At 43.5% G+C, this 26,238-nt stretch overlaps 1 protein-coding gene across 8 annotated transcripts in view; it reads right to left on the bottom strand.

Moving 5' to 3' along the window:
* bbs9 (Bardet-Biedl syndrome 9) overlaps positions 1-26,238 on the bottom strand; it is a 689,521-nt gene that overhangs the window by 588,144 nt on the left and 75,139 nt on the right. For all 8 annotated transcript variants that reach the window (XR_010975118.1, XM_068032600.1, XM_068032602.1 and 5 more), the window contains 2 exons: positions 20,998-21,082; positions 4,880-5,063 (listed from right to left, as the gene is read on the bottom strand). Coding sequence is in view for 7 of the 8 variants with exons in the window: in XM_068032600.1 (XP_067888701.1) it covers positions 4,880-5,063; positions 20,998-21,082 (269 nt within the window). In the remaining variant the exon portion in view is untranslated. The remainder of the gene's footprint in view (positions 1-4,879; positions 5,064-20,997; positions 21,083-26,238) is intronic.

The raw sequence follows: 26,238 nt of genomic DNA on the forward strand, positions 1-26,238 counted from the left end.
AGTGCCGCAACGATCAGTCCTGGGGCCTCAGATATTTACAATCTATATTAATGACTTAGATGAAGAGACAGACAGTAATGTATCTAAGTTTGCTGATGATACAAAGGTAGTTGGAAAGGTAAGCTGTGGGGAGGATACAGAGAGGCTGCAAAGAGATATAGACAGGTTAAGTGAGTGGGCAACATGATGATAGATGGAGTATAATGTAGGGGAGTGTGAAGTTATGCACTTTGGTCTTAAGAATAGAAAAGCAGAATATTTTTTAAAAGGTGTGAAACTTTTAAGTGTCGATGTTCAAAGAGACTTGGGCATGCTTATACAAGGAACACAGAAAGTTAGCATGCAGGTACAACAAGCAATTAGGAAGGCAAATGGCATGTTGGCCTTTATTGCAAGGGGATTGGAGTACAGGAATAAGGCAGTATTTCTACAACTGTACAGGTTTTTGGTGAGACCACATCTGGAATACTGTGTGCAGTTTTGGTCTCCACATTTAAGGAAGGATATACTTGCATTGGAGGCAGTGCAGCAAAGGTTCACTAGATTGGTCCCTGGGATGAGGTCGTTGTCCTATGATGAGAGACTAAGTAAATTGGGCCTGTATCCTCAGGAGTTTAGAAGAATGAGAGGTGATCTTATTGAAACATGCAAGATTCTAAAGGGGCTGGATAGGGTAGACACTGAGAGATTATTTCCCCTGGTCAGGGAATTGAAAACACGGGCGCACAGTCGCAGAATAAGGGGCCAATCGTTTAGGGCTGAGGGGAGAAATTATTTAACTCAAAGGGTTGTGAATCTTTGGAATTCTCTACCCCAGAGGGTTGTGGATGCTCCATTATTAAATACATTTAAGGGTGGGATAGACAGATTTTTGGTCTCTCAGGGAATCAAGGGGTATGCCAAGCGAGCGGGATAGTGGAGTTGAAGCCTAAGATCAGCCATGATTGTTTTGAATGGCAAAGCAGGCTCGATGGGCCATATGGTCTACTCCTGCTCCTATTTTTTGTGTTCTTTTGTTCTTGCATGAAAGGATGGGACAGAGTAGATAGAAGCAGACTGTTTTCAGTAGTTGAGGAGTCAAGGGCCATCGATACAAGATTAAATGCAAGAGATTTGGACATAGAAGAGGAGCATTTTAAGGCATAAGCCATAAGAAATAGGAGCAGGGGTGGACCATATGGCCCGTCAAGCATGCTCCACCATTCAATGTGACCTTCAGCTTCAATTCCACTTTCCTGACAACTCCCCAAATCCCTTCATTCCCTCAGAGATCAAAACCCTGTCTATCGCAGCCTTAAATATATTCAATTATGAAGCATCCATAACCTTCTGGGGTAGAGAATTCCAAAGGTTCACAACCCTTTGAGTGAAGAAATTTCTCCTCACCTCAGTCCTAAATGATTGGTTCCTTATCCAGAGACTGTGCTCCCGTGTTCTAAATTCCCAGCCAGGGAAAACAACCTTTCTGTGTCTACTCTGTCAAGCCCCTTCAGAACCTTGTATGTTTCAACAAGATCACCTCTCATTCTTCTAAGCCCTGGAGAATATAGACCCAATTTACCCAGCCTATCATAGAACAACCCTCTCAAGGACCAATCTAGTGAACCTTCACTGTACTGCCTCCAAGGCAAGTATATCCTTACTTAAATATGGTCTCACCAAAATCCTGCACAATTGTAGCAAGACGTCGTTATTCCTTTACTCCAATCCCATTGCAATAAAGGCCAGCATGCCGTTTGTCTTCCTAATTGCTTGCTGTACCTGCATGCTAACTTTGTGTGTTCCTTGTACGAGTACACCCAAGTCCCTCTGAACACCAACATTTACACGTTTCATGCCTTTTAAAAAATATTCTGCTTTTCTATTCTTATGACCAAAGTGAATGACCTCACACTTCCCCACATTATACTCCATCTGCCACCTTGTTGTTCATTCAGATAACCTGTCTATATCTCGTTGCAGCCTTTGTGCCCCCCTCACAGGTAACATTCCCAGCTAGCTTTGTAGCATTAGCAAACTTAGATACATTATTCTCTGTCTCTTCGTCTAATTCATTAATATAGATTGTAAATAGCTGAGGCCCCAGCACTGATCGCTGCAGCACTCCACTATTCATTGCTTGCCAACTTGAAAATGCCCCATTTATCCCTACTCTTTGCTTCCTGCCCATTAACCAATCCTCTATCCATGCTAATATATTATTCCCAACACCATGAGTCCTTATCTTGCCTATAAAACTTTTTGCAGCACCTTATCAAATGCCTTTTGGAAATCCAAGCAGACTACATCTACTGGTTCCCTTTTAACTACCCTACTTGTTACATCCTCAAAAACTCTAATGAATTTGTCAAACACAATTTCCCTTTCGTAAAACCATACTGACTTTGTCTGATCATACTATGATTTTCTAAGTGCATTACGATTTCCTTAATAATAGATTCCAACACTTACACAATGTCAGGTTAACTGGCCTGTAGTTCCCCTGTTTTCTCTCTCCCTCCTTTCTTGAATAGCAGAGTTAAGTTTGCTAACTTTCAATCTGCTGAGACTGTTCCAGAATCTAGGGAATTCTGGAACATCATAATCAGCGCATGCACTATCTCTGCAGCTCTCTCTTTTGGAACCGCAGGATGGAGGCCATCAGGTCCCGGGGATTTGTCAGATTTTAGTCCTTCAAGCTTTCCAATACTTCTTCTCAGCTAATATTAACTGCCTTACTTTCCTAACTCTTTTTAGCCCCTACACTATCCTCTATTTCTGGCATGTAACTTGTATCATCTACTTTGAAGACAAACATAAAATATTTGTTCAACATCTCTGCCATTTCCTCATTCTCCATAATTTCTCCTTTCTCTGCTTCTAAGGGATCAACGTTTACTTTAGCTACTCTCCTTTTTATATAATTTTAAAGCTCTTACAATCTGTTTTAATATTTCTGGCTCATTTACACTCATTCTATTTTTTCCTTTTCTATCAACTTTTTGGTGGCCCTTTGTTGGTTTCTAAAACATTCCGAATCCTCAGACTTATTACTATTCTTTGCAATATTAGAAGCCTCTTCCGTTAATCTAATACTATCCTTAACACCCTTCGTAAGCCAAAATGGATCTTTCTTGTTGACTTTTGATTTTCAATGACATATATTTTGGTTGAACATTTTGAATTGTTTCTTTAAATGTTTCCCACTATTTACTGCCATTCCTTCTAGTCTATTTACCCAATCAATCTTAGCCAGCTGTCCCCTCATACCTATGTTTAAATTTAAGATTTTTGATTGTGATTGGAGTATGTCATTTTCAAGCTTAATATGGAATTTAATTGTATTATGATCACTATTTCCCAGCAAATCTTTTACTATGAGATTACCAATTAACCCTGCCTCATTACACAATACAAGATCTAAAAAAGCCTTATCCCTAGTTGGTTCCACATATTTTCTTCAGAGTGTTGGGAAGCTGTGGAATTCACTTCCAGGGTTACTGGCTGTGGCAGAAATTGTGTCATCAGTCAAGAGTAGATTGGATAGGTGGATGAAGGAAAAGGGGCTGAAGGGATATAGGAACAGGGTTTGTAATTGTGATTAGAACTACTTTTTCAGGTGAAGGGTAAATGGCAAAACAGACTGATTGGACAGAAATGCTGTTTCCATATTGTAATTCTATTTATTTGGGCATCTGGCATTCACTTTGAATACTGGGTGATAAACGAAGGCAACAAGAAACCTATTGCTTCTCACTCCCGGGAATTAGAATTTCTTGCATTAACAAATCTGGATTCATATAATTACGAAATAATTAAGTAAACCAATAAATACAGAAGTAACTTTTTATAATTTTACATAACATGTAAATGCCATGCATTTGTAACTTGTATTCTAACAGTCAGACATTGATTCCTCTAACCCTCCTAAGAAGGTGCATGCATGATTAAGAGACTGCATCAGGTTATCAGAGACACAACATGCAGTTACAATCTGTCAACATGTACAATGGTAACTCTGCCATCAGCAAGAATCTTAATTTGCTCTCAGTTTAGAATACAATGCTTTCTATTTTCCTTGGTACCTCCACTTATGATGATTTTGTATTCAAAATCATGAGGGGTCTGGACAGAGTAGAGAGGGAGAAAACGGTTCCTATTGGCTGAAGGATCCAGAACCAGAGGACACCGATATAAGGTGATTGACAAAAGAAGCAAAGACAACATGAGGGAAATCTGTTTTTACACAGTGAGTGGTTCAGATCTGGAATGCACTGCCTTAAATTGTGGTGATGGAGTATTCAATCCAGGCCTTAAAGAAAAAACTGGATAATTATCTGAACAGAAAAAATCTGCAGGGCTACGGGGAAAAGTAGGGGGAGCAGGACTAGGTGAGTTGCTCTTGCAGAGAGCCGGCATGGACATGACAGGTCCAAAGGCCGCCTTCTGTGCTGTAACCATTCTATGAATCTACGATTCCATTCTATGCAAAACTATCCTGAATTACTCTGTCTTCAGGAAAAAGGTCCTTCGCTTTTGCTTGGGATCCAAATTAGAGAGCTCAAAGTTTCTATTTGCAGCCAAAATTAGTGACATGAAAATTAAGGAAAACTCATGCCATTTTACCTATTTTCAATCTCCCCAAAGTTACAAACAGGAAGTGTAGACTGATTTGATATAGGTCAGAACCACATCAACTTCTTGGCAGTTTCCACTTGCATTCCCATACCAATTTTCTTTCAGTAATCTCAGATATGGGAACGGTTATTTACATGTTAGACATTTTTTTTAAAAACATTCTTTGAATGAGGATCATAGCTCACGTTTCCACAGAAAACTGTGCGTGGGGAATGGTGTTTCATATCTGTATTCCTCTGCAAACTGTATTAACTTTACATACCTGAGGTGTATGGCAAGAAGCAGCTTGGATTGTATTCCAGCTTTTTCATGAAGCGAAGCTGTCCATTTTCCTTAAAGCAGAAGAGGTTTCTCTCACCAAGTACTAATATCGAGGAACCAGCTTGATTAAATGATACTATGCATATGTCTAATGCTTGTTCACCAATGTTCACCATCCAGTCCCTCTGCAAACAATAAGATGCACAATAGGTCAAAACATAAGCAGCCAGTAAACTTGCTAAGATCGTCTCCAGATTTGCTGCTTCTCTTTCAATTCAATACATTCAAGCCAGATTTCCACACAAACCCTCAGGTGTCTTGGCCATACTTATTTTTTCATGTTATATGCTGTCAAACAAAATACGATATGCCAAATGAGCGATTAAGTCATCAGTTGGAAACTTACATTAAACATTTAATGGAAAAAAATCCTGCAGTTAACTTTTAAAAAACTAGCAGGCAAGATGGCCACCACAATTTGCATCTGAAACACTTTTTCACATTCCAAAGACCCACCTGGAGGCAGAGGTCTGAGCAGCATGGACCCAGAACAATGACTTGCTCTAAGTGATTGAATTATCTAAGATTGCTTCAGTAGCACGACTTTCAAGGCAATCCTAACACCTTGACTTGCAAAGAAAAAACTCCCCTCCAAGTGTAAATATTGGCATCCTGGGGCCTGGGGAGCTAATTCCAAATCTTGGATATCATTAAAAGATTCCAGTGAATACACTGAGGCCGTAACCTGACTGTCTGTCCGCCTCTGTAAAAGCTAAAAGTTTCCTTGCACAAAGGCAGAACATAAGAACATAAGAAATAGGAGCAGGAGTAGGTCATTCGGCCCCTCAAGCCTGCCCCATCATTCAATAAGACGATGGCTGATCTGCCCCAGACCTCAATTCCACTTTCATGCCAGCTCCTCACAGCCCTCAACTCCCCAATATTTCAAAAATCTATCTACATCCTCTTTAAATATTTTCAGTGAACTAGCCTCCACAACTCTCTGGGGTAGAGAATTCCAGACATTCACTACCCTCTGAGAGAAGAAATTCCTTTGCATCAAAGTTTTAAATGAGTGTCTCCTTATTCTATAACTATGTCCCCTAGTTCGAGATTCCCCCACTAGTGGAAACATCTTCTCAACATCTACCCTGTCAAGCCCCCTCAGAATCTTGTACGTTTCAATAAGATCACCCCTCATTCTTCTAAACTCTAATGAATAAAGGCCTAACCTGTTTAGCCGTTCTTTATAAGTCAACCCCTTCATCCCAGGAATCAGCCGAGCGAATTTCTTTTGAACTGCCTTCAATGCTAGTATATCCTTTCTTAAATACAGGGACAAAAACTGTACACAGTACTCCAGGTGCAGCCTCATTAACACCCTGTACAGCTGTAACAAGACTTCCCTATTTTTAAACTCCAACCCCCTAGCAATAAAGACCAAAATTCCATTTGCCTTCTTAATTACCTGCTGCACTTGCATGCTAACTTTGCTAAGAACATCCAGATCCCTCTGTGCTGCACTTTTTTGGAGTCTCTCTCCATTTAAATAATAGTCTGCCTTTTGATTCTTCCTACCAAGGTGCATGACCTCACACTTTCCTGCATTAAACTCCATCTGCCAAGTTTTTGCCCACTCACTCAACCTATCTATATCCCCTTGCAGATTCCTTATGTCCTCATCACAACATGCCCTACCACCTATTTTTGTATCGCCAGCAAATTTGGATATATTACCCTCTGCCCCCTTCTCCAAGTTATTGAAATAGATAGAATATAATTGAGACCCTAGGACTGATCCTTGAGCCACTCACTTGTTACGTCTTTCCAACCTAAAAAAGACCCATTACTCCCGACTCTCTGTCTTCTGTGAGTTAACCAATCCTCAATCCATGCTAATACATTACCCCCAATACCGTGAGCTCCTATCTTGTGCAATAATCTTTTATGTGGCACCTTATCGAATACCTTCTGGAAATCCAAATACACTCGATCTACTGGTTCCCCTTTATCAACTCTGCTTGTTATATCCTCAAAGAACTCTAGCAGGTTTGTCAAACATGATTTCCCTTTCACAAAACCATGTTTACTCTGTTTGATTGCATTAAGCTTTTCTAAATGTTCTGATATTTCTTCCTTAATAATGAACTCCAGCATTTTCCCAACGACCGATGTTAGGCTGACTGGCCTATAGTTTCCTGCTTTTTGTCTCCCTCCCTTTTTGAACAGGGGCGTCACATTAGCAGTTTTCCAATCCGCTGGGACCCTCCCAGAATCCAGTGAGTTCTGGAATATTTCGACGAACGCCTCCACTATCTCTGCAGCCATCAGGTCCTGGCGACTTCTCCGTCTTTAGTCCCATTAATTTGTCAAATACATTATCCCTGGTGATAGAGACTGTTACAAGATCTTTACTCCCATTAGCTCCTTGCTTATCTGTGGGATGTTTATAGTATCCTCCACCGTGAAGACCGATGCAAAACACTGGTTTAAATTATCTGCCATTTCCCTGTTCCGTGTTATCAATTCTCGAGTCGCATTCTCCAAGGGTCCCACGCTCACTTTAGTTACTCTTTTTCTTTTTATATACCCGTAGAAGCTCTTGCTGTTCGTTTTTATATTTCTTGCCAATTTACTTTCATAATCAATTTTCTCCCTCTTTATTAGCTTTTTAGTCATCCGCTGCTGGTTCCTAAAAAAATCCCAATCCTCTGGCCTACCACTAGTTTTCACCACTTTGTATGCCTTAGTTTTTGATTGGATACTCTCCTTGACCACCTTTGTTAACCACGGGTGGTTCATCCTTCTCATCAAGTCCTTCTTTTTGACCGGGATAAATTTTTGCTGAGCGTTGTGAAATATCTGCTTAAATGTCTGCCACTGCTCGTAGAAAAATAGGAGCAGGAGTAAACCATTCGGGCCTGCTCCGCCATTCAAAAAAGATTATGACTGATCATCTAATTCAGTACCCTGTTCCTGCTTTCTCCCTATATTCCTTGATCCATTTGGCATTAAGAAATATATCAATCTCCTTCTTGAATATATTTAATGACTTGGCCTCCACTGCCTTCTGCAGTAGAGAATTCCACAGGTTCACCAGCCTCTGAGTGAAGGAATTTCTCCTCATCTCGGTTCTAAATGGCATACCCCTTATCCTGAGATTGTGACCACAAGTTCTGGATTCCCCAGCCATCAGGAACATCCTCCCAGCATCCACTGACCTTCTCCCTTATCTATTTTCCCAGCCCACTTTAGACAACTTTTTCTTCATACCTCTGTAATTGCCTTTGTTTAAGTTGAGGAGACTGGTTTGAGACCCGAGCTGCTCGCCCTCAAACTGAATTTGAAATTCTACCATGTTGTGATCGCTACCCCCTGGAGGATCCTTAACTACGATATCTCTTATTAATCCTAACTCATTACATATTACTAGATCTAAAATAGCCTGTTCCCGGGTAGGTTTTGCAACATATTGCTCTAAGTAACAATCCCTGATGTACTCTACAAATTCATCTTCCATGTTACCTCTGCTAATCTGATTTGTCCAGTCAATATGCAGATTAAAATCACCCATGGCAATTGTAGCGACCTTCTTACATGCCTCCAATATTTCCCAATTTATGCTTTGTCCTACAGTGAGGCAACTCTTTGGGGGCCTATAGACAACTCCCACCCGTGACTTCTTCCCCTTGCTATTCCTTATTTCCAACCGAATTCATTCCACATCACAATCTATTGCACCTATATCACCACTCACCACCGCACTGATACCTTCCTTTATCAACAAAGCTATCCCACCTCCTTTTCCTTTTTGCCAATTTTTCCAGAATGTCGAATACCCTTTAATATTGTGTTCCCAATCTTGATCACCCTGAAACCACGTCTCTGTAATAGCTATCAAGTCATATTCATTTATTTCTATTTGTGCCGTCAACTCATCTATCTTGTTACAAATGCTGCGTGCATTCAGATAAAGAGCCTTAAGCTGTGACTTTTTACCATTATTACTCATTCTGGTTCTCATTTCTGCTGCACTCTTCTACTTATATAACTCCTGAGTTATAACTTAGACTGTGCAGCAGGTGAAAGGTTGTGGCGCCTACCTCCCTCTCTAGATAATTCAGGTTTGAACCCCGTCTGCGTCTTTGGACCCTCCAAACCTATAGATTGCTACAGACAGAGACCAGGGGAAGACAGCCACCTCCAACCCTGCTTCCAAGAAAGCCTTGTGCCAAGCGGGCCAGCCACAAAGTGCACTTTGTATACAACTTCAGCCGGATGACCACCAAAACATCCAACTTCACAGACTGTGTATTTAATTTCCATTTATTCTGGACTCTAATCCAATTACAAAATCTACTTCAGCCCCTGTAATCTATTGATGTGTGAGAGTCTTGTGTGAATGTGTAGTGCAAGTTTATTTTTTTTTCCAGATTGGTTTTAGATAGCTCAGTATAATAAACTCACCTCTTTCTTAAAAGCAAAATACTGCAGATGCTGGAAATCTGAAATAAAAACAAGAAATGCTGGAAATACTCAGCAGGTCTAGCAGCATCTGCAGTTCCGAAGAAGGGTCACTGACCTGAAATGTTAACTCTGCTTCTCTCTCCACAGATGCTGCCAGACCTGCTGAGTATTTCCAGCATTTCTTGTTTTTATTTCACCTCTTTCTTGTTTAAACTCAAGAAAACCTGTCCGATTGGTTCTTTCACAATCACATGAAAGGTAAAATGTAAAACACTCACTGAGGTGGTAATCACACCCACTGTTTAAAAGAGGAATAAACTCTGTTGTGGCCAAATAAAAGGAAGGACAAGAGGGGCGCCTGGAACCCCCTCCTCACCTGGCCGTAACAATGCGCAAGACAATAGTTTACCTTTGGCACACCTATGGAATTAACCAAACATCCACCAAAGTCTTGACAAATGAAACCTTTAAGCAAAAAAGGTATTAACTTTATGCATCTCAGAAGACAAATGCTCATGAACCTCAAAAACAAACTAAACTTAAAATACATTAACTGTTTTTCTGACATTCCATATTCAGAATATGACACAATAAGTACAGGATAAAACTAACAGCAATATCAATACATCCACTGCAGACTTACAGTCGCTACAGGTGAGAAGTTATTGGAGCCTAATTGTGTAAATCAATGGAAAAGGCTGTTTTTTAAAAAATCATTCATGGTGTCATGCAGGCCTCCACCTGCCAAGACTGTGGCACACATTATTTCGCCACATGAACATTAAAACTTAAAGTTGTGGCTGGGAAGAGGGCCTATCACAAGGAATTGCCAAGCCCCTGACTGGAAAGACATTTACATGCTAGCAGACAGTGTTGGAACAAAGGACCCAGTCTCTGCTTCTCCAATACACAGAAGACCTGGTCAGGCCAGTTTAGTCACATGACTAACTGGCTGTTTGAATTTGAACGTGCCACAGAGTTTTAAAACTCAGAAAGCGGTTTGCTCCTGGACTGAGAATACCTCTCTCTTGTCTGTTCTCATCTCGCTCTCACTGGCTTTGGAAACCATTGAAGATACATGAACCCCAAGAGAGAAAAGTCTCCTACAGCGAACAAGTTTTTAGAAGAATACTGGGCCCCAACGAAAAGCAAGACTATTTACAAAAGGACTACAGTGAGCTCGAAGCTCAGTAAACAAGAAACTCTTCTGATATTGCCTCAAACCTCTCCATTTTATCTTTCTTCTGCTCTTTTCTGTTCCTATTTGCATGTGCATATCGGCGTATGCGTGCTAGCGTGTGGCGCGGCGTGTATCAATAGACGTTAAGCGAATTAGAGTTTAAGTTTACATAAATTTTACTTTTCTTCTTTAACCTCAGAAAGCCTGTTTATGCTAATTTCTTTGCGTTATAATTGGAAAGTGTTGAACAAGGATGAACCAAGGGGGAGCTCAAAACACAGTGTGTTTCAAACATAAATCCTGTTACAATAAGACCAGGTGAAGGCAGTAAAAGACCCCTCGACACATTTCTCACCTGGTTGTAACAATGGGATGTAGGTGTTGCTGGCTAGGACAGCATTTATTGCCCATCCCTAATTGCCCTTGAGAAGGTGGTGATGATCCACCTTCTTGAACCGCTGCAGTCCACGTCGGGTTGGTACACCCACAGTGCTGTTCGGAAGGGAAATCCAGGATTTTGACCCAACGACAGTGAAGGAATAGCAGTATTGTTCCAAGTCAGGATGGTGTGTGGCTTGGAGGGGAACGTGCAGGTGGTGGTGTTCCCATGCAACTGCTGCCCTTGTCCTTCTAGGTGGTAGAGGTCATGGGTTTGGAAGGTGCTATCTAAGGAGCCTTGGTGGGTTTCTGCAGTGCATCTTGTAGATGGTATACACTGCTGCCGCTATGCGCGGTGGTGGAGGGAGTGAATGTTTGTGGATGGGATACCAATCAAGAGGGTTGCTTTGTCCGGGATGGTTTTGAGCTTCTTGAGTGTTGTTGGAGCTGCACCCATCCAGGCAAGTGGAGAGGATTCCATCACACTCCTGACTTGTGCCTTGTAGATGGTGGATAGGCTTTGGGGAGTTAGGAGGTGAGTTACTTGATTCCTTGCTCTTGTAGCCATGGCTATTCCAGTTCAGTTTCTGGTCAATGGTAACCCACAGGATGTTGATAGTGGGCGATTCAGTAATCGTAATGCCATTGAATGTCAAGGGGAGATAGTTAGATTCTCTCTTGTTTGAGATGGTCATTGCCTGGCACTTGTGTGACGCGAATGTTACTTGCCACTTATCAGCCCAAGCCCGGATATTGTCCAGATCTTGCTTCAGTATCTGAGGAGTTGCAAATGGTGCTGAACATTGTGCAATCATCAGCGAGCATCCCCACTTCTGACCTTATGACTGAAGGAAGGTCACTGATGAAGCTGAAGCTAGTCACAATAAGCCACCAAGACTACTAAGTGGCATTGGACTGGGATATCCATAGCTGGAACATATTGCAAGCTATCCTTTTGCCGGATCGAAAGCCGATGTCCATCACAAAAACATTAAAGAATCTCAAGATTTGGGACAACTGCTGCTGAAAAGGTGCAATTTGGTAGTCAGGTTAAAGTGTGCCCGGAAAGGCTGAACTGAGAGCTGACCGTGATTGCTGTCGAATAGTGCATTAGATGAGTCAACAGCTTGGCAAAGGGTATCACAGAATAGTTAGAATTAAGGGCTACAGGAAAGGAGGAAAACCACAGACATACTTTTTATGTGAATGAATAGCAGGATTAGAACATCTGGTGAGCAATAATGAAAAATAGCTTAGAATCATAGAATGGTTACAGCACAGGAGGAGGTCATTCAGCCTGTTGAGGCCATGCTGGCTCTCTGCAACAGCAATCCAGCTAGTCCCATTCCCCTGCCCTCTTCCCCATAGTCCTATAAATTTTTTCCCAAGTACGTAGCTAGTTCCCTTTTGAGAGCCACAACTGAATCTGTCTCTATCACCCTTTCAGTTTCAGGCAGAGCATTCCAGATCATAACTACTCACTACAAATTCTGTTTTATGCAGCAATATGTACATATAATTAACTTATTCTTCCTGACACAGGCCAACACATGGTTTAGATTAAGGCACTCTATCTTAGGCAAACAAATTTTAAAAAAAATTCTTTCTTGGGATGTGGACGGCACTGGCAAGACCAGCATTTGTTGCCCATCCCTAATTGCCCTCAAGAAGCTTGTGGTGAGCCGTCTTCTTCAAATGCTGCAGTCCATCTGGTGCGGGTACTCCCACAGTGCTATTATGAAGGGAGTTCCAGGATTTTGATCCAGTGACAGTGAAGGAACAGTGATAATAGTTCCAAGTCAGGATGGTATGTGGCTTGGAGGGGAACCTTCAGGCAGTGGTGTTCCCATGGGTCCCTCTGCCCTTGTCCTTCGAGGTGGTAAAGGTCACGGGTTTGGAAGGTGCTGTCGAAGGATCCTTGGTGAGTTGCTGCAGTGCATCTTGTAGATGGTACACACTGCTGCCACTGTGTGACAGTGGTGGAAGGAGTGAATGCCAAGGGAGGCAGTGGCGTAGTGGTATGGTCACTGGACTAGTAACCCAGAGTCCCAGGCTACTGCTCTGGGGCCATGGGTTCGAATCCCACCACAGCAGATGGTAAAATTTGAATTCAATTAATCTGGGAATTAAAAAGCTAGTCTAATGGTGACCATGAAACCATTGTCGATTGTTGCAATTTAGGGAAGGAAATTTGCCGTCCTTACCTGGTCTGACCTACATGCGACTCCAGATCCTCAGCAATGTGGTTGACTCTTAAAATGTCCTCTGAAATGGCCGAGCAAGACACTCAGTTCAAGGGCAATTACGGATGGGCAATAAATGTTAGCCTAGCCAGCGATGCCCACATCCCACAAAGGAATAAAAATAGTTGGTGGATCAAGCAGACTGCTTTGTCCTGGATGGTGTCGAGCTTTTTGCGTGTTGTTGGAGCTGCACCCATCCAGGCAATTTGAAAGTATTCCATCACACTTCTGACTTGTGCCTTGCAGATAGTGGACAGCCTTTGGGGAGTCAGGAGGTGAGTTACTCAACTCAGAATTCTGTCAGGCAAACCCCCCCCCCCCCCACCTGGTGAGACCAGGTAAATACGGCAAAAGGCCCCGACACATTTCTCACCTGGTCGTAACAGAAATTGGGGGCTCGTCCGCGATTGTTACCCACAGACGAACGAGAAATTGGAAGTGGGAAGCCAAATTGTTCCCAATCAAAAAGAGCAAAATATCAATACAGGTTTTCTTGCGGTTGTGTGTGATTGAATACTAACATGTCTACAACTGAAGCAAGTAGCTCTCCAAGCCATGGTGAAGTAACTTAGGATAAGTTAAAAGCACTGTCTATGGAGGTGCTGAGAAAAATGGCTGAGCAGTGTGCGATCACTGTATCTGGCAAGGCTAGGAAGTCAGAATTGCTAAGGCCAATGGCCAACCATTTTTCCCCTGAATCTGAAGATGCAGAAGCAATATTAGAAGCAGACCCAGACAGGGTACGGCTAGCAAAGATACAATTGGAACAAAAGAGACTTGAATTAGAAGACAGGGAAAAAGAAAGAGAAAGGGAGACACAGGAAAACGAGAGATAGAGGCAGGAGAGGGAGAAATAGAGAGCCTTCCAAAAGAAACGTGAAGAGAATGAAAGGCAAGAGAGAAAGAGAGAGAAATAATATTCCAGAACGAATCCGAAGAGTGAGAGCTGAAGCGGTTTGAGTTAACTAGGGGGTGACAGAGTAACCCTAGAGAAAGCATGGCCAATATTGAGGAGGAGAATTCAGGACTGGGTACAAGATTGCTAGAACTCACTCAATTAATTCCAAAATTCAATGAAGGAGATGCGGAAACGTTTTTCATTTCCTTCAAACAACAGGCAAGGCAGCTAAAATGGCCAGCTGAGATGTGGTCTCTTTTACTGCAACGCAAACTAACTGGAAAAGCCCATGAGGTTTAATCCTTGCTACCAGATGAGAGTTCATCAAATTATGAACTGACCAAAAATGCTATCCTCAGGGCATATCAATTAGTACCCAAAGCCTACCGCCAAAAGTTCAGAACCCTCAAAAAGCAAGCCAATCAAAGCTATCTAGAGTTTGAAAGAACTAAGCAGCTGGATTTTGACCAGTGGCTGAGGGCTTTAAAAATACAGCTCAGCTATGAGACTCTCAGAAAAGTAATCCTGTTCGAGGAATTTAAAAACTCTCTCCAATTCTCAATAAAAACCCATGTAGAGCAGCAGTGGGTTCTGGGAGCCCGGCAAGCAGCCGTTCTGGCCGATGAATTTGCTTTAATTTATAAGTCGGTTTCCCAGGGGAAAACCTTTCCTAATCACCCCCACAAATACGAAAAGGACAAAGGGTGGGAAGGTGATAGAAGCCCAGGCAGTCCTGGGAGAGAAAGGAAAGCAGGAGACACAGGGGCCCCTCCTCCAGCCAAAAAGGAAGGTGCTGTGAGCAAGAGTGAGACCTGGAGACCTGTGTGCTTCCATTGTAATAAAGCAGCGTATTTAAAAGCTGACTACTGGAAACTAAAGGGGAAACCGGTAGGGTTAATCAGGGCACACTTGCTCAATGCAGACGGGACCCTGATGGAAAACACAGAACAAGCTGTGGCTTTAACTGCAGTAAGAGTGAGACCCAAGAAGCTTACTATGGCCAGTGCAGGAAAAGTTAATAGGATTCTTGAAGGTTAACAGGGTTTTGTATTTGAAGGGAAAGTAACCCCATATCCCTTGAGTGGGGCAAGCAAGCCCATAGTGATTCTCAGGGACACAGGGACGACTAGATTCCCTTTGACCGGGAAAAGGCCTGACTTTTCCCCCCAGAGAGTGCAGTGAACACCAAAATGGTGGTGAATGGTATTGGAGGGCAGTGTACGCCTGTACCTGTACACCGGCTGCACCTGGAGTATGATCTAGTTTCCGGTGACCATAGGGGTTGTTCCCTGTTTGCCTGTGGATGGGGTTGATCTGACAGGGGTGAAGGTGGTAGCCCCCCTCCGTTATGAAAGAAAGACCGCAGGAGGGAGACAGGGCGGTGGCAGGAGATGTTCCCCTGCAAAGTCCCTGAATGTGTAGTCGGTCAGGCCATGATCAAACCAGCTCCCCTAGAGAAGACTGCATTGGCACTGCAGGCACATGACCATGAGGTCTGCCTGGCCAAGACTTTCTTTGGAAAGTTAAGAGACCCAGGGAATGAAATAATTGGATTTTCCCTCGCTGAGGCTCAGCGAGCCAACCCAGTATTGCGAGAGTTAGCACAGGCTGCCCAGTCTGAAAGTGAAGCAGAGGGAGTCCCTGATTGCTACTATGTAAAGAATGAGGTACAGATGAGGAAATGGAGTTCTCCTCACAGACCTGAGGGCAAGGCGTGGACAGTAGTTCACCAGTTAGTGGTGCCACAGAGGTACCGGGGAGAAATATTCAGAAGGGCCCTCGAGACTACAGTGGCTTACATGTCGATATACGAAAGACCAAAGTCTGCATAAGACAGCGGTTTGACTGGCCAAAACTCCACAAAGATGTGGTGGAGTACTGCAGGAGTTGCTACATGTGCCAGGTTGAGGGGAAACCCCAACCTACAGTGTAACCTGCACCCCTAAGGAAGACCCTCTAGCAGAGGGCTGGTGAACCATAAGGGACCCCCGACGAGAACAAAAGGAGACAGATAGGCACATGGCTGGCAAAGTTTAGAAAGAGAAAGGGAAAATGTGACCAAGAGGGCAGGTTAAAGTAAGTCCAGGAAGAATCCTGGATGAAAACCCCTACTGTCTGGTCAACGAACCCCGAAAAATGTGAAAAGTTAGACCCCACATCCTCCAGTGTGAATACAGACTCCAGAAACAAGACACCAGAGTTGCTAACAGCATTTACAGGAACCTGCAGAGACAAAGAGACACCTCTAGGGGTCAGAGAAACCGTGAGGGTGCTGCCTGACCTAGTCGAAGTATCACAGGAGAATGCAGTTAAGTCTGCACAAATACCCGCAGGTAGGAGTGTCCCAGAGAACAAAGGGGAGAGTAATAAAGACTCCTTCCCCCACAGTCAGAGGAAAAGGGAACCACCCATCCCCTGAAGCCAAAAGTCTTTGCATGAATCTGGGAGTTCAGGATAGACCCAACCCCCCTACGAACACTCCTGAGAAAAAAACCCAGAAAATTAAAGCAGCCCTGGCACCCAGAAAAGACCATTTTAATAGGCTTTAAGATTGGTGAATAAATGGAAATGAATGAGAGAAATGCATGTTTTTTCTTTCTATTTCTTATATTTCTCTCAAACTCTGTAATGAAATGCACCGTTTTTCTTCAAATCGCATTTCATTCTCCTGGATGTGGAGGTGTCAGGCAAACCACCCCCCCCACCCCGCCCCCACCAAGACTGAGGCACACATGGTTTCGCTACATGAACATTAAAACTTAAAAATGCAAGACCGTGACTAGAAGGATATTTGGATGGTACTAGCAGTGTTAGAACAAAAGGGACCCAACCATTGCTTCCCCAAAACATAAAAGAAATGGTCAGACTAGTTTTAGTCACATGATTAGCTGGCCCTTGAGATTTGAACTTCCAACAAAGGATTCAAACTCAGAAAGCTCCTGGCTTCTGGTTTGAGAAGACCTCTCCTCCCCTGCCTGCTTATCTCTCAGGGAACTGAAACTATTGAAGACACGTAAACTCAGAGAGAGAAAAATCTCCTATGTGAGCAAGGTTTACGAAGAATACTGGGCTCCAACAAAACGCAAGACCATATCTTCAATCAAGGACTGCAGCGAGCTCGAGAAACAGCAACAAGATATTGCCTCAAACTGTTCTACTTATCTTTTCTTCTGCTCTTTTCTGTCCCTATTTGCATGTGTACATCGTGTGTGCATGCTAGCGTGGGCACATCATATATCCGTAGGCGTTAACCGTATTAGAGTTTAAGTTTAAGATTTAATAAATTTCATCTTTCTGCTTTAAACCAAAGAAAGCCTGTTGGTGCTCATTTCTTTGCCTTATAATTGGAAACTGTGAACTGGGATTCACAAAAATGGGAGCTCAAAACACAGTGTGTTTAAAATTAAACCCTGTTACAATAAGACCAGGTAAAGACAGCAAAAGACCCCTAGACATATTTCTCACCTGGTCGTAACAATTCCCAGTCTCTGATCTGCTCTTATAGCCGCAGTAATTATGTGGCAGGTCCAGTTCAGTTTCTAGTCAATGGTAACCCCCAGGATGGTGATAGTGGGTGATTCAGCAACAGTATTGCCACTGAATGCCAAGAGGAGATGGTTAGATTCTCCCTTGTTGGAGATTGTCATTGCCTGGCACTTCTGTGGCGCGAATATTACTTGCCACTTATCAGCCCAACCCTGAATGGTGTCCAGGTCTTGCTGCATATGGACATGGATTGCTTTAGTATCTGAGGAGTTGCGAATGGTACTGAAGATTGTGCAATCATCTGTGAACATTCGCACTTCTGACCTTATGATGGAGGGAAGGTCATTGATGAAGCAGCTATAGATGGTTTGGTCCAGGACCACTACCCTCAGGAGCTCCTGCAGCAATGTCCTGGGGTTGAGATGATTGGTCTCCAACAACCACAACCATCTTCCTTTGTGCTCGGTATGACTCCAACCAGTGGAGAGTTTTCCCCCCAGATTCCCATTGACTTCAATTTTAACAGGGCTCTTTGATGGCACACTCAGTCAAATGCTGCCTTGATGTCAAGGGTAGTCACTCTCACCTCCCGTCGAGTTCAGTTCTTTTGTCCATCTTTAGACCAAGGCTGTAATGAGGTCAGGAGACGGGTGGCCCTGGCGGAACACAAACTGAGCAGGGTATTGCTATGTAAGTGCTACTTGATAGCACTGTCGATGACACCTTCCATCACTTTGCTGATAATCGAAAGGAGGCTGATAGGGTGGTTAATTGACCGGATTGAATTTGTCCTGTTTTTTGTGGATAGGACATACCTGTGCACTTTTCCACATTGCCGGGTAGATGCCAGTGATGTAGCTGTACTAGAACAGCTTGGCCAAGGGCGTGGCTAGTTCTGGAGCACAAGTCTTCGGTACTATTGCCAGGATGTTGTCAGGGCAGTATTTGCAGTAACCAGTGCCTTCAGCTGTTTCTTGATATCACATGAAGTGAATCCAGTTGGCTGAAGACTAGTATCTGTGATACTGGGGATGCATTTTGGGAGGACTAACAAGGCAAGGGAATATACAATGGATGGTAGGATCTTAGGAAGTACAGAGGGTCAGAGCGACCGTGGTGTACTTGTCCACAGATCACTGAAGGCAGCAGCACAGGTAGATAAGTGGGTTAGGAAGGCATATGGGATACTTGCCTTTATTAGCCGAGGCGTAGAATAGAAGAGCAGGGAGGTTATGATGCAGCTGTATAAAATGCTAGTTAGGCCACAGCTGGAGTACTGTGTACAGTTCTGGTCGCCACACTATAGGAAGGATGTGATTGCACTGGAGAGGGTGCAGAGGAGATTCACCAGGATGTTGCCTGGGCTGGAGCATTTCAGCTATGAAGAGAGACTGAAAAGGCTAGGGTTGTTTTCCTTAGAACAGAGAAGGCTGAGGCAGAACATGATTGAGGTATACAAAATTAGGAGGGGCTTTGATAGGTTAGATAGGAAGAAACTTTTTCCCTTAGTGGAGGGGTCAATAATCAGGGGGCATAGATTTAAGGTAAGGGGCAGGAGGTTTATAGGGAACTTGAGGAAAAAACTTTTCACTCAGAGGGTGGTTGGAATCTGGAACGCACTGCCTGAAGAGGTGATGGAGGCAGGAACCCTCACAACATTTAAGAAGTATTTAGATGAGCGCTTGAAATGCTAAGTGCTGGAAAATGGAATTAGAATAGTTAGGTGCTTGATGGCCGGCACAGACACAATGGGCTGAAGGGCCTGTTTCTGTGCTGTATAACTCTATAATTCTATGACTCAGGAGGTGTGAATTTCTCATCAGCTTGGATTGGAAGCAGTTAACGAGGGCAGTCGGTTTCCACACATGTAATACACTCAAAATGACCCAAAAAAAACCTCAGGAAAGCAAACCTACGCCTATAAACAAATGTCTAACGGCACTTAAATATAAGCTTTTATATATCATGGGGAAATATTCCAAATACAGGAACAGAAATCAGTAGTGTCTGCAACATTAGAGAAAACACAGATTATAGACACAACACATAAAATTGTCATAAAGTACAAAGTTCTGCAACAATAATAAAGACACCAGTTACCACAATGCAAGGATGTCTTACAAACACTGAACAAACTATCTCAAAACAGATCTCAGTGCTCAATTTTAACTGCAAAAATATTGCAGGTACACACACCACAGATGAATTCATTAACAAAAGATAATAAAAGAAAATGAACATATCTGCTAATAATCTAGGCTGACACTTCAGCACAGCACTGAGGGAGTGCTGCATTGTTGCAGGTACTACCTTTGGGATGAGAAAAGGTCCCTGTCTGATAAGGTGGATGTAAAATATCTCATTGCACTATTTGAAGAGAATCAGTGGACTTCTCTGAAGTTCCGGCCAACATTCCTCCCCATTCAATATCATAAAAATGGATTATCTAGTCATTCCTTTTCTGTTTGGGGAACCTTGCTATGTGCACATTACTGCCACATTTGTCTACATACTGCATTTATGAAGTGATTCATTGTTGTAACTTCCTTTGGCATTTTCTCTTCCTCGAAAGTTCCATCCACTCTGCCCTAGCCCTGAATTGGCATCTTTCTCTAGTTTCTCTCTTGTCTCCCCTCATGCCCTCTCCAAACTCATCCTGTTCATGAGATCAACTCCTGCACCCTTGACCTTAATTTCCACGAAACTGCTGACCAGCCAACTTCCCCCTCCTGGTCCCCATGTTAAATTATATTGTTAACTACTCTCTCCCTTTACGTGTTGTCCCACTCTCCCTTAAATATGCCGTCATCACCCTTTTCCTCAAAAAGCAACCCTTGACCCCATCGCCCTTGCAAATTGCCACCCCATCTGCAACTTCCCTTTCCTCTCCAAAGTCCTTGAACGTGTTGCCACCTCCTAAATCTATGCCCATCTTTCCCAGAACTCTATGTTTGAATCCCTCCAACCAGGTTTTCGTCCCGCCACAGTACCGAAACAGCTCTCATCAAAGTCACAAATGGGCGGCACAGTGGCGCAGTGGTTAGCACTGCAGCCTCACAGCTCCAGGGACCCGGGTTCGATTCTGGGTACTGCCTGTGCGGAGTTTGCAAGTTCTCCCTGTGTCTGCGTGGGTTTCCTCCGGGTGCTCCGGTTTCCTCCCACATGCCAAAGACTTGCAGGTTGATAGGTTAATTGGCCATTATAAATTGCCCCTAGTATAGGTAGGTTGTAAAGAAATATATAGGGACCGGTGGGGATGTTATTGGAACATGGGATTCGTGTAGGATTAGTATAAATGGGTGGTTGATGGTCGACACAGACAGGGTGGGCCGAAGGGCCTGTTTCAGTGCTGTATCTCTAAACATCCTATATGACTGTGACAAAGGTAAACTATCCCTCCTTGTCCAGCGCAACAGGATGATGGTGATTGTTTGAAAAAAGCAGTAGGACTAAAACACATGCCTCACCGTTAGTCTCTTCCCAGATCCTAATTTCTGCTGCTCAGAATCTTGTCTGGTTTCTGCATCAGTGGCAACAGCAAGCACTTGGTACCTGATGATAGAGAAAAAAATACAACATTTTTAAAGTCAGCATAATGAACACGCCCACACAAACATTTTTCTGATTACAACTCCAAAGTGCTTGTGGTGTTTTTCAATGTTAAAGGTGTTATTTTTAAATAGAAGTTGCTTTTGTTGTTTGGGGCCCACAGACCTGAAGCCATTTTCAGTAACAGTATATGCATCATGTATTCATGTTTAAAGAAAATACAAATCTTAAACCAGACACTTCTTTCTGCAGTACAGAAAGCAGAAACTTAACAGGTCACGTCTGTGCCTGTTCTTTGCTACAGCAATTAAATTTAATCCCAGTATGCTTCACTCTCTCCTGTAGCTTCCTCGGCTTTAAATATTTATCCAATTTTCCCAATGGTTTGTACCTCAACCATTCTGTGGCAAAGCATTCCATACTGCAACACGGCCCACCCCACATCAAGAAATTTCTCCTCTATTAAATCTCCTTTGATAAGGTTCCACATAAGAGGTGATTAGCAAAACTGAGAGCTCACAGAATTGAAGATAACTTTGTGGCATGGGTGATTGGGAGGTAGGACAATTGGTGTTCCCTAGGGAAAGGTCACAGACCTGAAATGTTAACTCTGTTTCTCTCTCCACAGATGCTGCCTTATCGTCTGAGTATTTCCAGCACTTTCTGTTTTTATTTCAGATTTCCAGCATCTGCAGTAATTTTTTTTATTTTAGAGTTCCCTGGGCATCAGCTACTCAACATATACATCAATGACTTGGCTGAAGGAAGATAGAGTTGCATATCCAAGTTTGTAGATATGAGGAGGCACAGTAAGTTATGTAGATTGGAGCAGAATGTCAAAAAAATACAGACAGATAAAGTGAGCAGGCAAAACTGTGGAAGATGGAGTTTAATGTCATTAAGTGTGACGTCATCCAAGGAGGACAAATCAGAATTATTTTCTAAATGGTGAAAAGGGGACCAAAGGAATTTAGTACTCTGGTACATAAGTCACCAAAATCTAGTAGACAGGTATGAAAAATAATCAAAAAGGCTAATGGATGGTGGATTTTATCTCAAATGGGCTGTAATACAAAGTGAGTGATGCTTCATTTGTACAGTCTTGGTCAAACCACATTTGGGGCACTGCATTTAGTTCTCGAGGCACTGCACCTCAGGATGGAGGGGGTGCAGCACAGAATTCACCAGAATTATACCAGTACTTAAAAGATTAAATTAGGAGGCCAGATTGCATAAACTTGGCTTCTACTCAGTGGCGGTTAGATGGCTGAGGCGGTATAACTGAGGTGTTTAAAATGATAAAATAATTAGGGTTGATATAGAAAAGTTATTTCCTCTGATGGGGAATCCAGATCAGGAGGGCACAATTTTAAAATTAGAGCTGGACCATTTAGGAACGAAATCAGGAACTACTTCTTCACATGAGTGGTAGTGGGAATTTGGAATTCTCTCCTCAAAAGGCTGTAGATATTGTGCCAATTGAAATTTTCAAGACTAAGATGACAGATTTTTGTTAGGTAAGGGTTATCAAAGGATATGGATCAAAGGCAGGGAGTTGGGGTACAGATCACCCATGAGCTCAGATTGCTAGTGCAGTACAATAATCATGACGCTACAATACTCCTAATGAACATGCATACTCAACCAGACGAATACATGTAGATGTAGATAAGGCGGTTAGGAAGGCATATGGGATACTTGCCTTTATTAGCCGAGTCATAAAATAGAAGAGCAGAGAGGTATAAAGCTGTATAAAATGCTAATTAAGCCACAGCTGGAGTACTGTGTACAGTTCTGGTCGCCACACTATAGGAAGGATGTGATTGCCCTGGAGAGGGTGCAGAGGAGATTCACCAGGATGTTGCCTGGGCTGGAGCATTTCAGCTATGAAGAGAGACTGAAAACGCTAGGGTTGTTTACTTTAGAGCAGAGAAGGGTGAAGGGGAACATGATTGAGGTATACAAAATTATGAGGGGCATTGATAGATTAGATAGGAAGAAACTCTTTCCCTTAGCGGAGGGGTCAATAACCAGGGGGCATAGATTTAAGGTAAGGGACAGGAGGTTTAGAGGGGATTTGAGGAAAAAATGTTTCACTCAGAGGGTGGTTGGAATCTGGAACGCACTGCCTGAAGAGGTGGTAGAGGCAGAAACCCTCACAATATTTAAAAAGTATTTAGATGAGCACTTGAAATGCCATAGCACACAAGGCTACAGGCCAAGTGCTGGAAAACAGAATTAGAATAGTTAGATGCTTGATGGCCGGCACAGGCACGATGGGCCGAAGGGCCTGTTTCTGTGCTGTATAACTCTATCACTCTATGAATACAAGATATGTGACATTAAGTTGTAATAAATCAGAGCAACAGGAATAGGTGATGTGGTCCTATAGCACTAGCGCAGCTGTGTGTCAGGATATGAGTTTGAACCCAATTCCCCAGGCAGCAAGCTCCATGTCCTGGATGGACAGGTAAACACAAAAATTGGAAACTCAGGCTTCCTTTCCCCAAGTTAGTTCTGCTCTCACAGAACTACCAGCCACTGAGCTGGCTTAAAAGTAGCACTGCTAAATGCCCAGGAGCATACGGTCTACGCAGCCTTTTAGTTAGAACTATGAGTTGGAAAAACAAAATATTAAATGATATACTTTATATACATTTATTCTATATTTATTTCATATTTCAACAGACATTTACAGCCCTTTCAGCTTTGTTTCTACATGAAAGACACTATTGTTACAAGCATTAGACTTTGTAATATGGTTGTGTTTTAAAAACTGTGATTGTTAATGCAGTGTAAAATGGACATTTGGAGAAGACATGTAACCTCATACAAAATCTGCCCAGAGACAATCTGGGGATCTTGGTTACCATGAGAATAAGGAACCCAGATCAAAGACCCTTTTGAAAGTAGGGTGCAAGGTTGCAACCCCGAAAGGACAATGGGTTTCACTCTCCCAGACTCTCAGATTGTAACCAAGGAGACAGGGGCTCTAAAATGCAGATTTGAGTTGCAATTTTTAACACGTGGATACAAGGGAAGTGCCAGGTGGTTTTGCCAAGGTTAGGCTTATGGGTCTCTGAGAATTGTCAAAGGCAAACGACTATTGACATTTGATCTGGATAAAGCAGAGGGGCTTTCCTAGTGCTGGAGACTGAAAAGGAAGAAATGAAGACCAGCAGTCAGCTGCCAAGCCGAGGGAGGCAGGGAGCGGCAGACAGACAGAGTGAGCAAGATGGCGGGCGAGCAAGCGAGCGCAACAGAGAGCTAGCGAGAGCGAGAGCGACAGACACACACACCGAGACACAGAGAGACCAAGACACAGAGATATCAAGACACAGAGATATCAAGAGAGCCACACACACACACAGACAGAGAGAGAAAGAGACACAGATAGAGACAGAGAGAGAGGCAAAGAGAGAGAGAAACACAGAGACACACAGACACAGACACACACAGAGCCACAAAGAGAGAGAGAGACACACACACAAACACACACACACACGCAGAGAGTGTGAAAGAGACAGAAAGAGAGACAGAAAGAGGGAGGGAGAGAGACAGAGAGAGAAACACAGAGACAGAGAAGGAGGGAGGGGACAGAGAGAGAGGGAGGGGACAGAGAGAGAGGGAGGGGACAGAGAGAGAGGGAGGGGACAGAGAGAGAGGGAGGGGACAGAGAAAGAGGGAGGGCACAGAGAAAGAGGGAGGGCACAGAGAAAGAGGGAGGGCACAGAGAAAGAGGGAGGGCACAGAGAAAGAGGGAGGGCACAGAGAAAGAGGGAGGGCACAGAGAAAGAGGGAGGGCACAGAGAAAGAGGGAGGGCACAGAGAGGGAAGGCACAGAGAGGGAAGGCACAGAGAGGGAAGGCACAGAGAGGGAAGGCACAGAGAGGGAGGGCACAGAGAGGGAGGGCACAGAGGGAGGGCACAGAGAGGGAGGGCACAGAGAGGGAGGGCACAGAGAGGGAGGGCACAGAGAGGGAGGGCACAGAGAGAGACACACACAGAGACAGAGACACAAAGAGAGAGAAACACAGAGAGGGAGAGACAGAGAAAGAGGGAGAGACAGAGAGAGAGAGAGAGACAGAGAGAGAGAGACAGATCGAGAGAGAGACAGCCAAACAGACACAGACAGAGAGAGAGAGGGAGACAGAGAGAGAGAGATAGAGACAGAGAGAGAGACAGAAAAATAGACACACATGCACACGCAGACATAAAAAGAGAGACACACACAGAGACAGACATAGAGAGGGGACAGAGAGAGAGAGAAAGAGACACACACAGACGCAGACAAGACACATATAAACACAGAAACACAGAGACAGAGACACAAAGAGACACAGAAGCACAGAGAGCGACAGACAGACGAACACAGAGAGAGAGAGAAAGTAACAGAGAGAGAGAGAGGGGGACAAGAGAGAGAGGGACAAACAGACAGAGAGAGACAGAGAAAGACAGAGCGAGAAAGAGACATAGACACAGACACACACACACAGAGAAAGAGAGGGACAGAGACAGAGAGAAAGAGACACACACAGAGATAGAGACACAAAGAGAGAGAGAAACACAGAGAAAGACAGACAGAGAGAGGGGGACAGAGAAAGAGTGACAGACAGAGAGAGGGAGAGACAGAGAGAGGGGACAGAGAGAGAGAGACAGAGACAGAGAGACACATACACAGAAAGACACACATAGAGACACACACAGAAGAGAGAAACAGAGAGAGACACACACACACACACACACAGAGTGAGACAGAGAGAGAGTGAGACAGTGAGAGTGAGACAGAGAGAGAAGACTGAGAGAGAGAGGCAAAGAGAGAGAGATAGAGGGAGAGAGACAGAGGGAGAGAGAGACACACACACACATAGAGACAGACACCGAGAGAGAGACACAGACACACACGCACACATAAAGAGAGGGAGAGACACAAGAGAGAGACACACACACACATAGAGACAGAGGGAGGGGACAGAGAGAGAGAGAAAGACACACACACACACACACACAGACAAGCCGCACAGAGACACAGAGAGACAGACACAAAGAGAGAGAGAAACAGACAGACAGAGACAGACAGACAAATAGACAGAGAGAGGGAAAGTGAGAGAGAGAGAGCCACACACACAAAGACAGAGAGACAAAGAGACACAGATAGA

The sequence above is a fragment of the Heterodontus francisci genome, chromosome 5, assembly GCF_036365525.1.
Source record: "Heterodontus francisci isolate sHetFra1 chromosome 5, sHetFra1.hap1, whole genome shotgun sequence".
Taxonomy (NCBI): Eukaryota; Metazoa; Chordata; class Chondrichthyes; order Heterodontiformes; family Heterodontidae; genus Heterodontus; species Heterodontus francisci.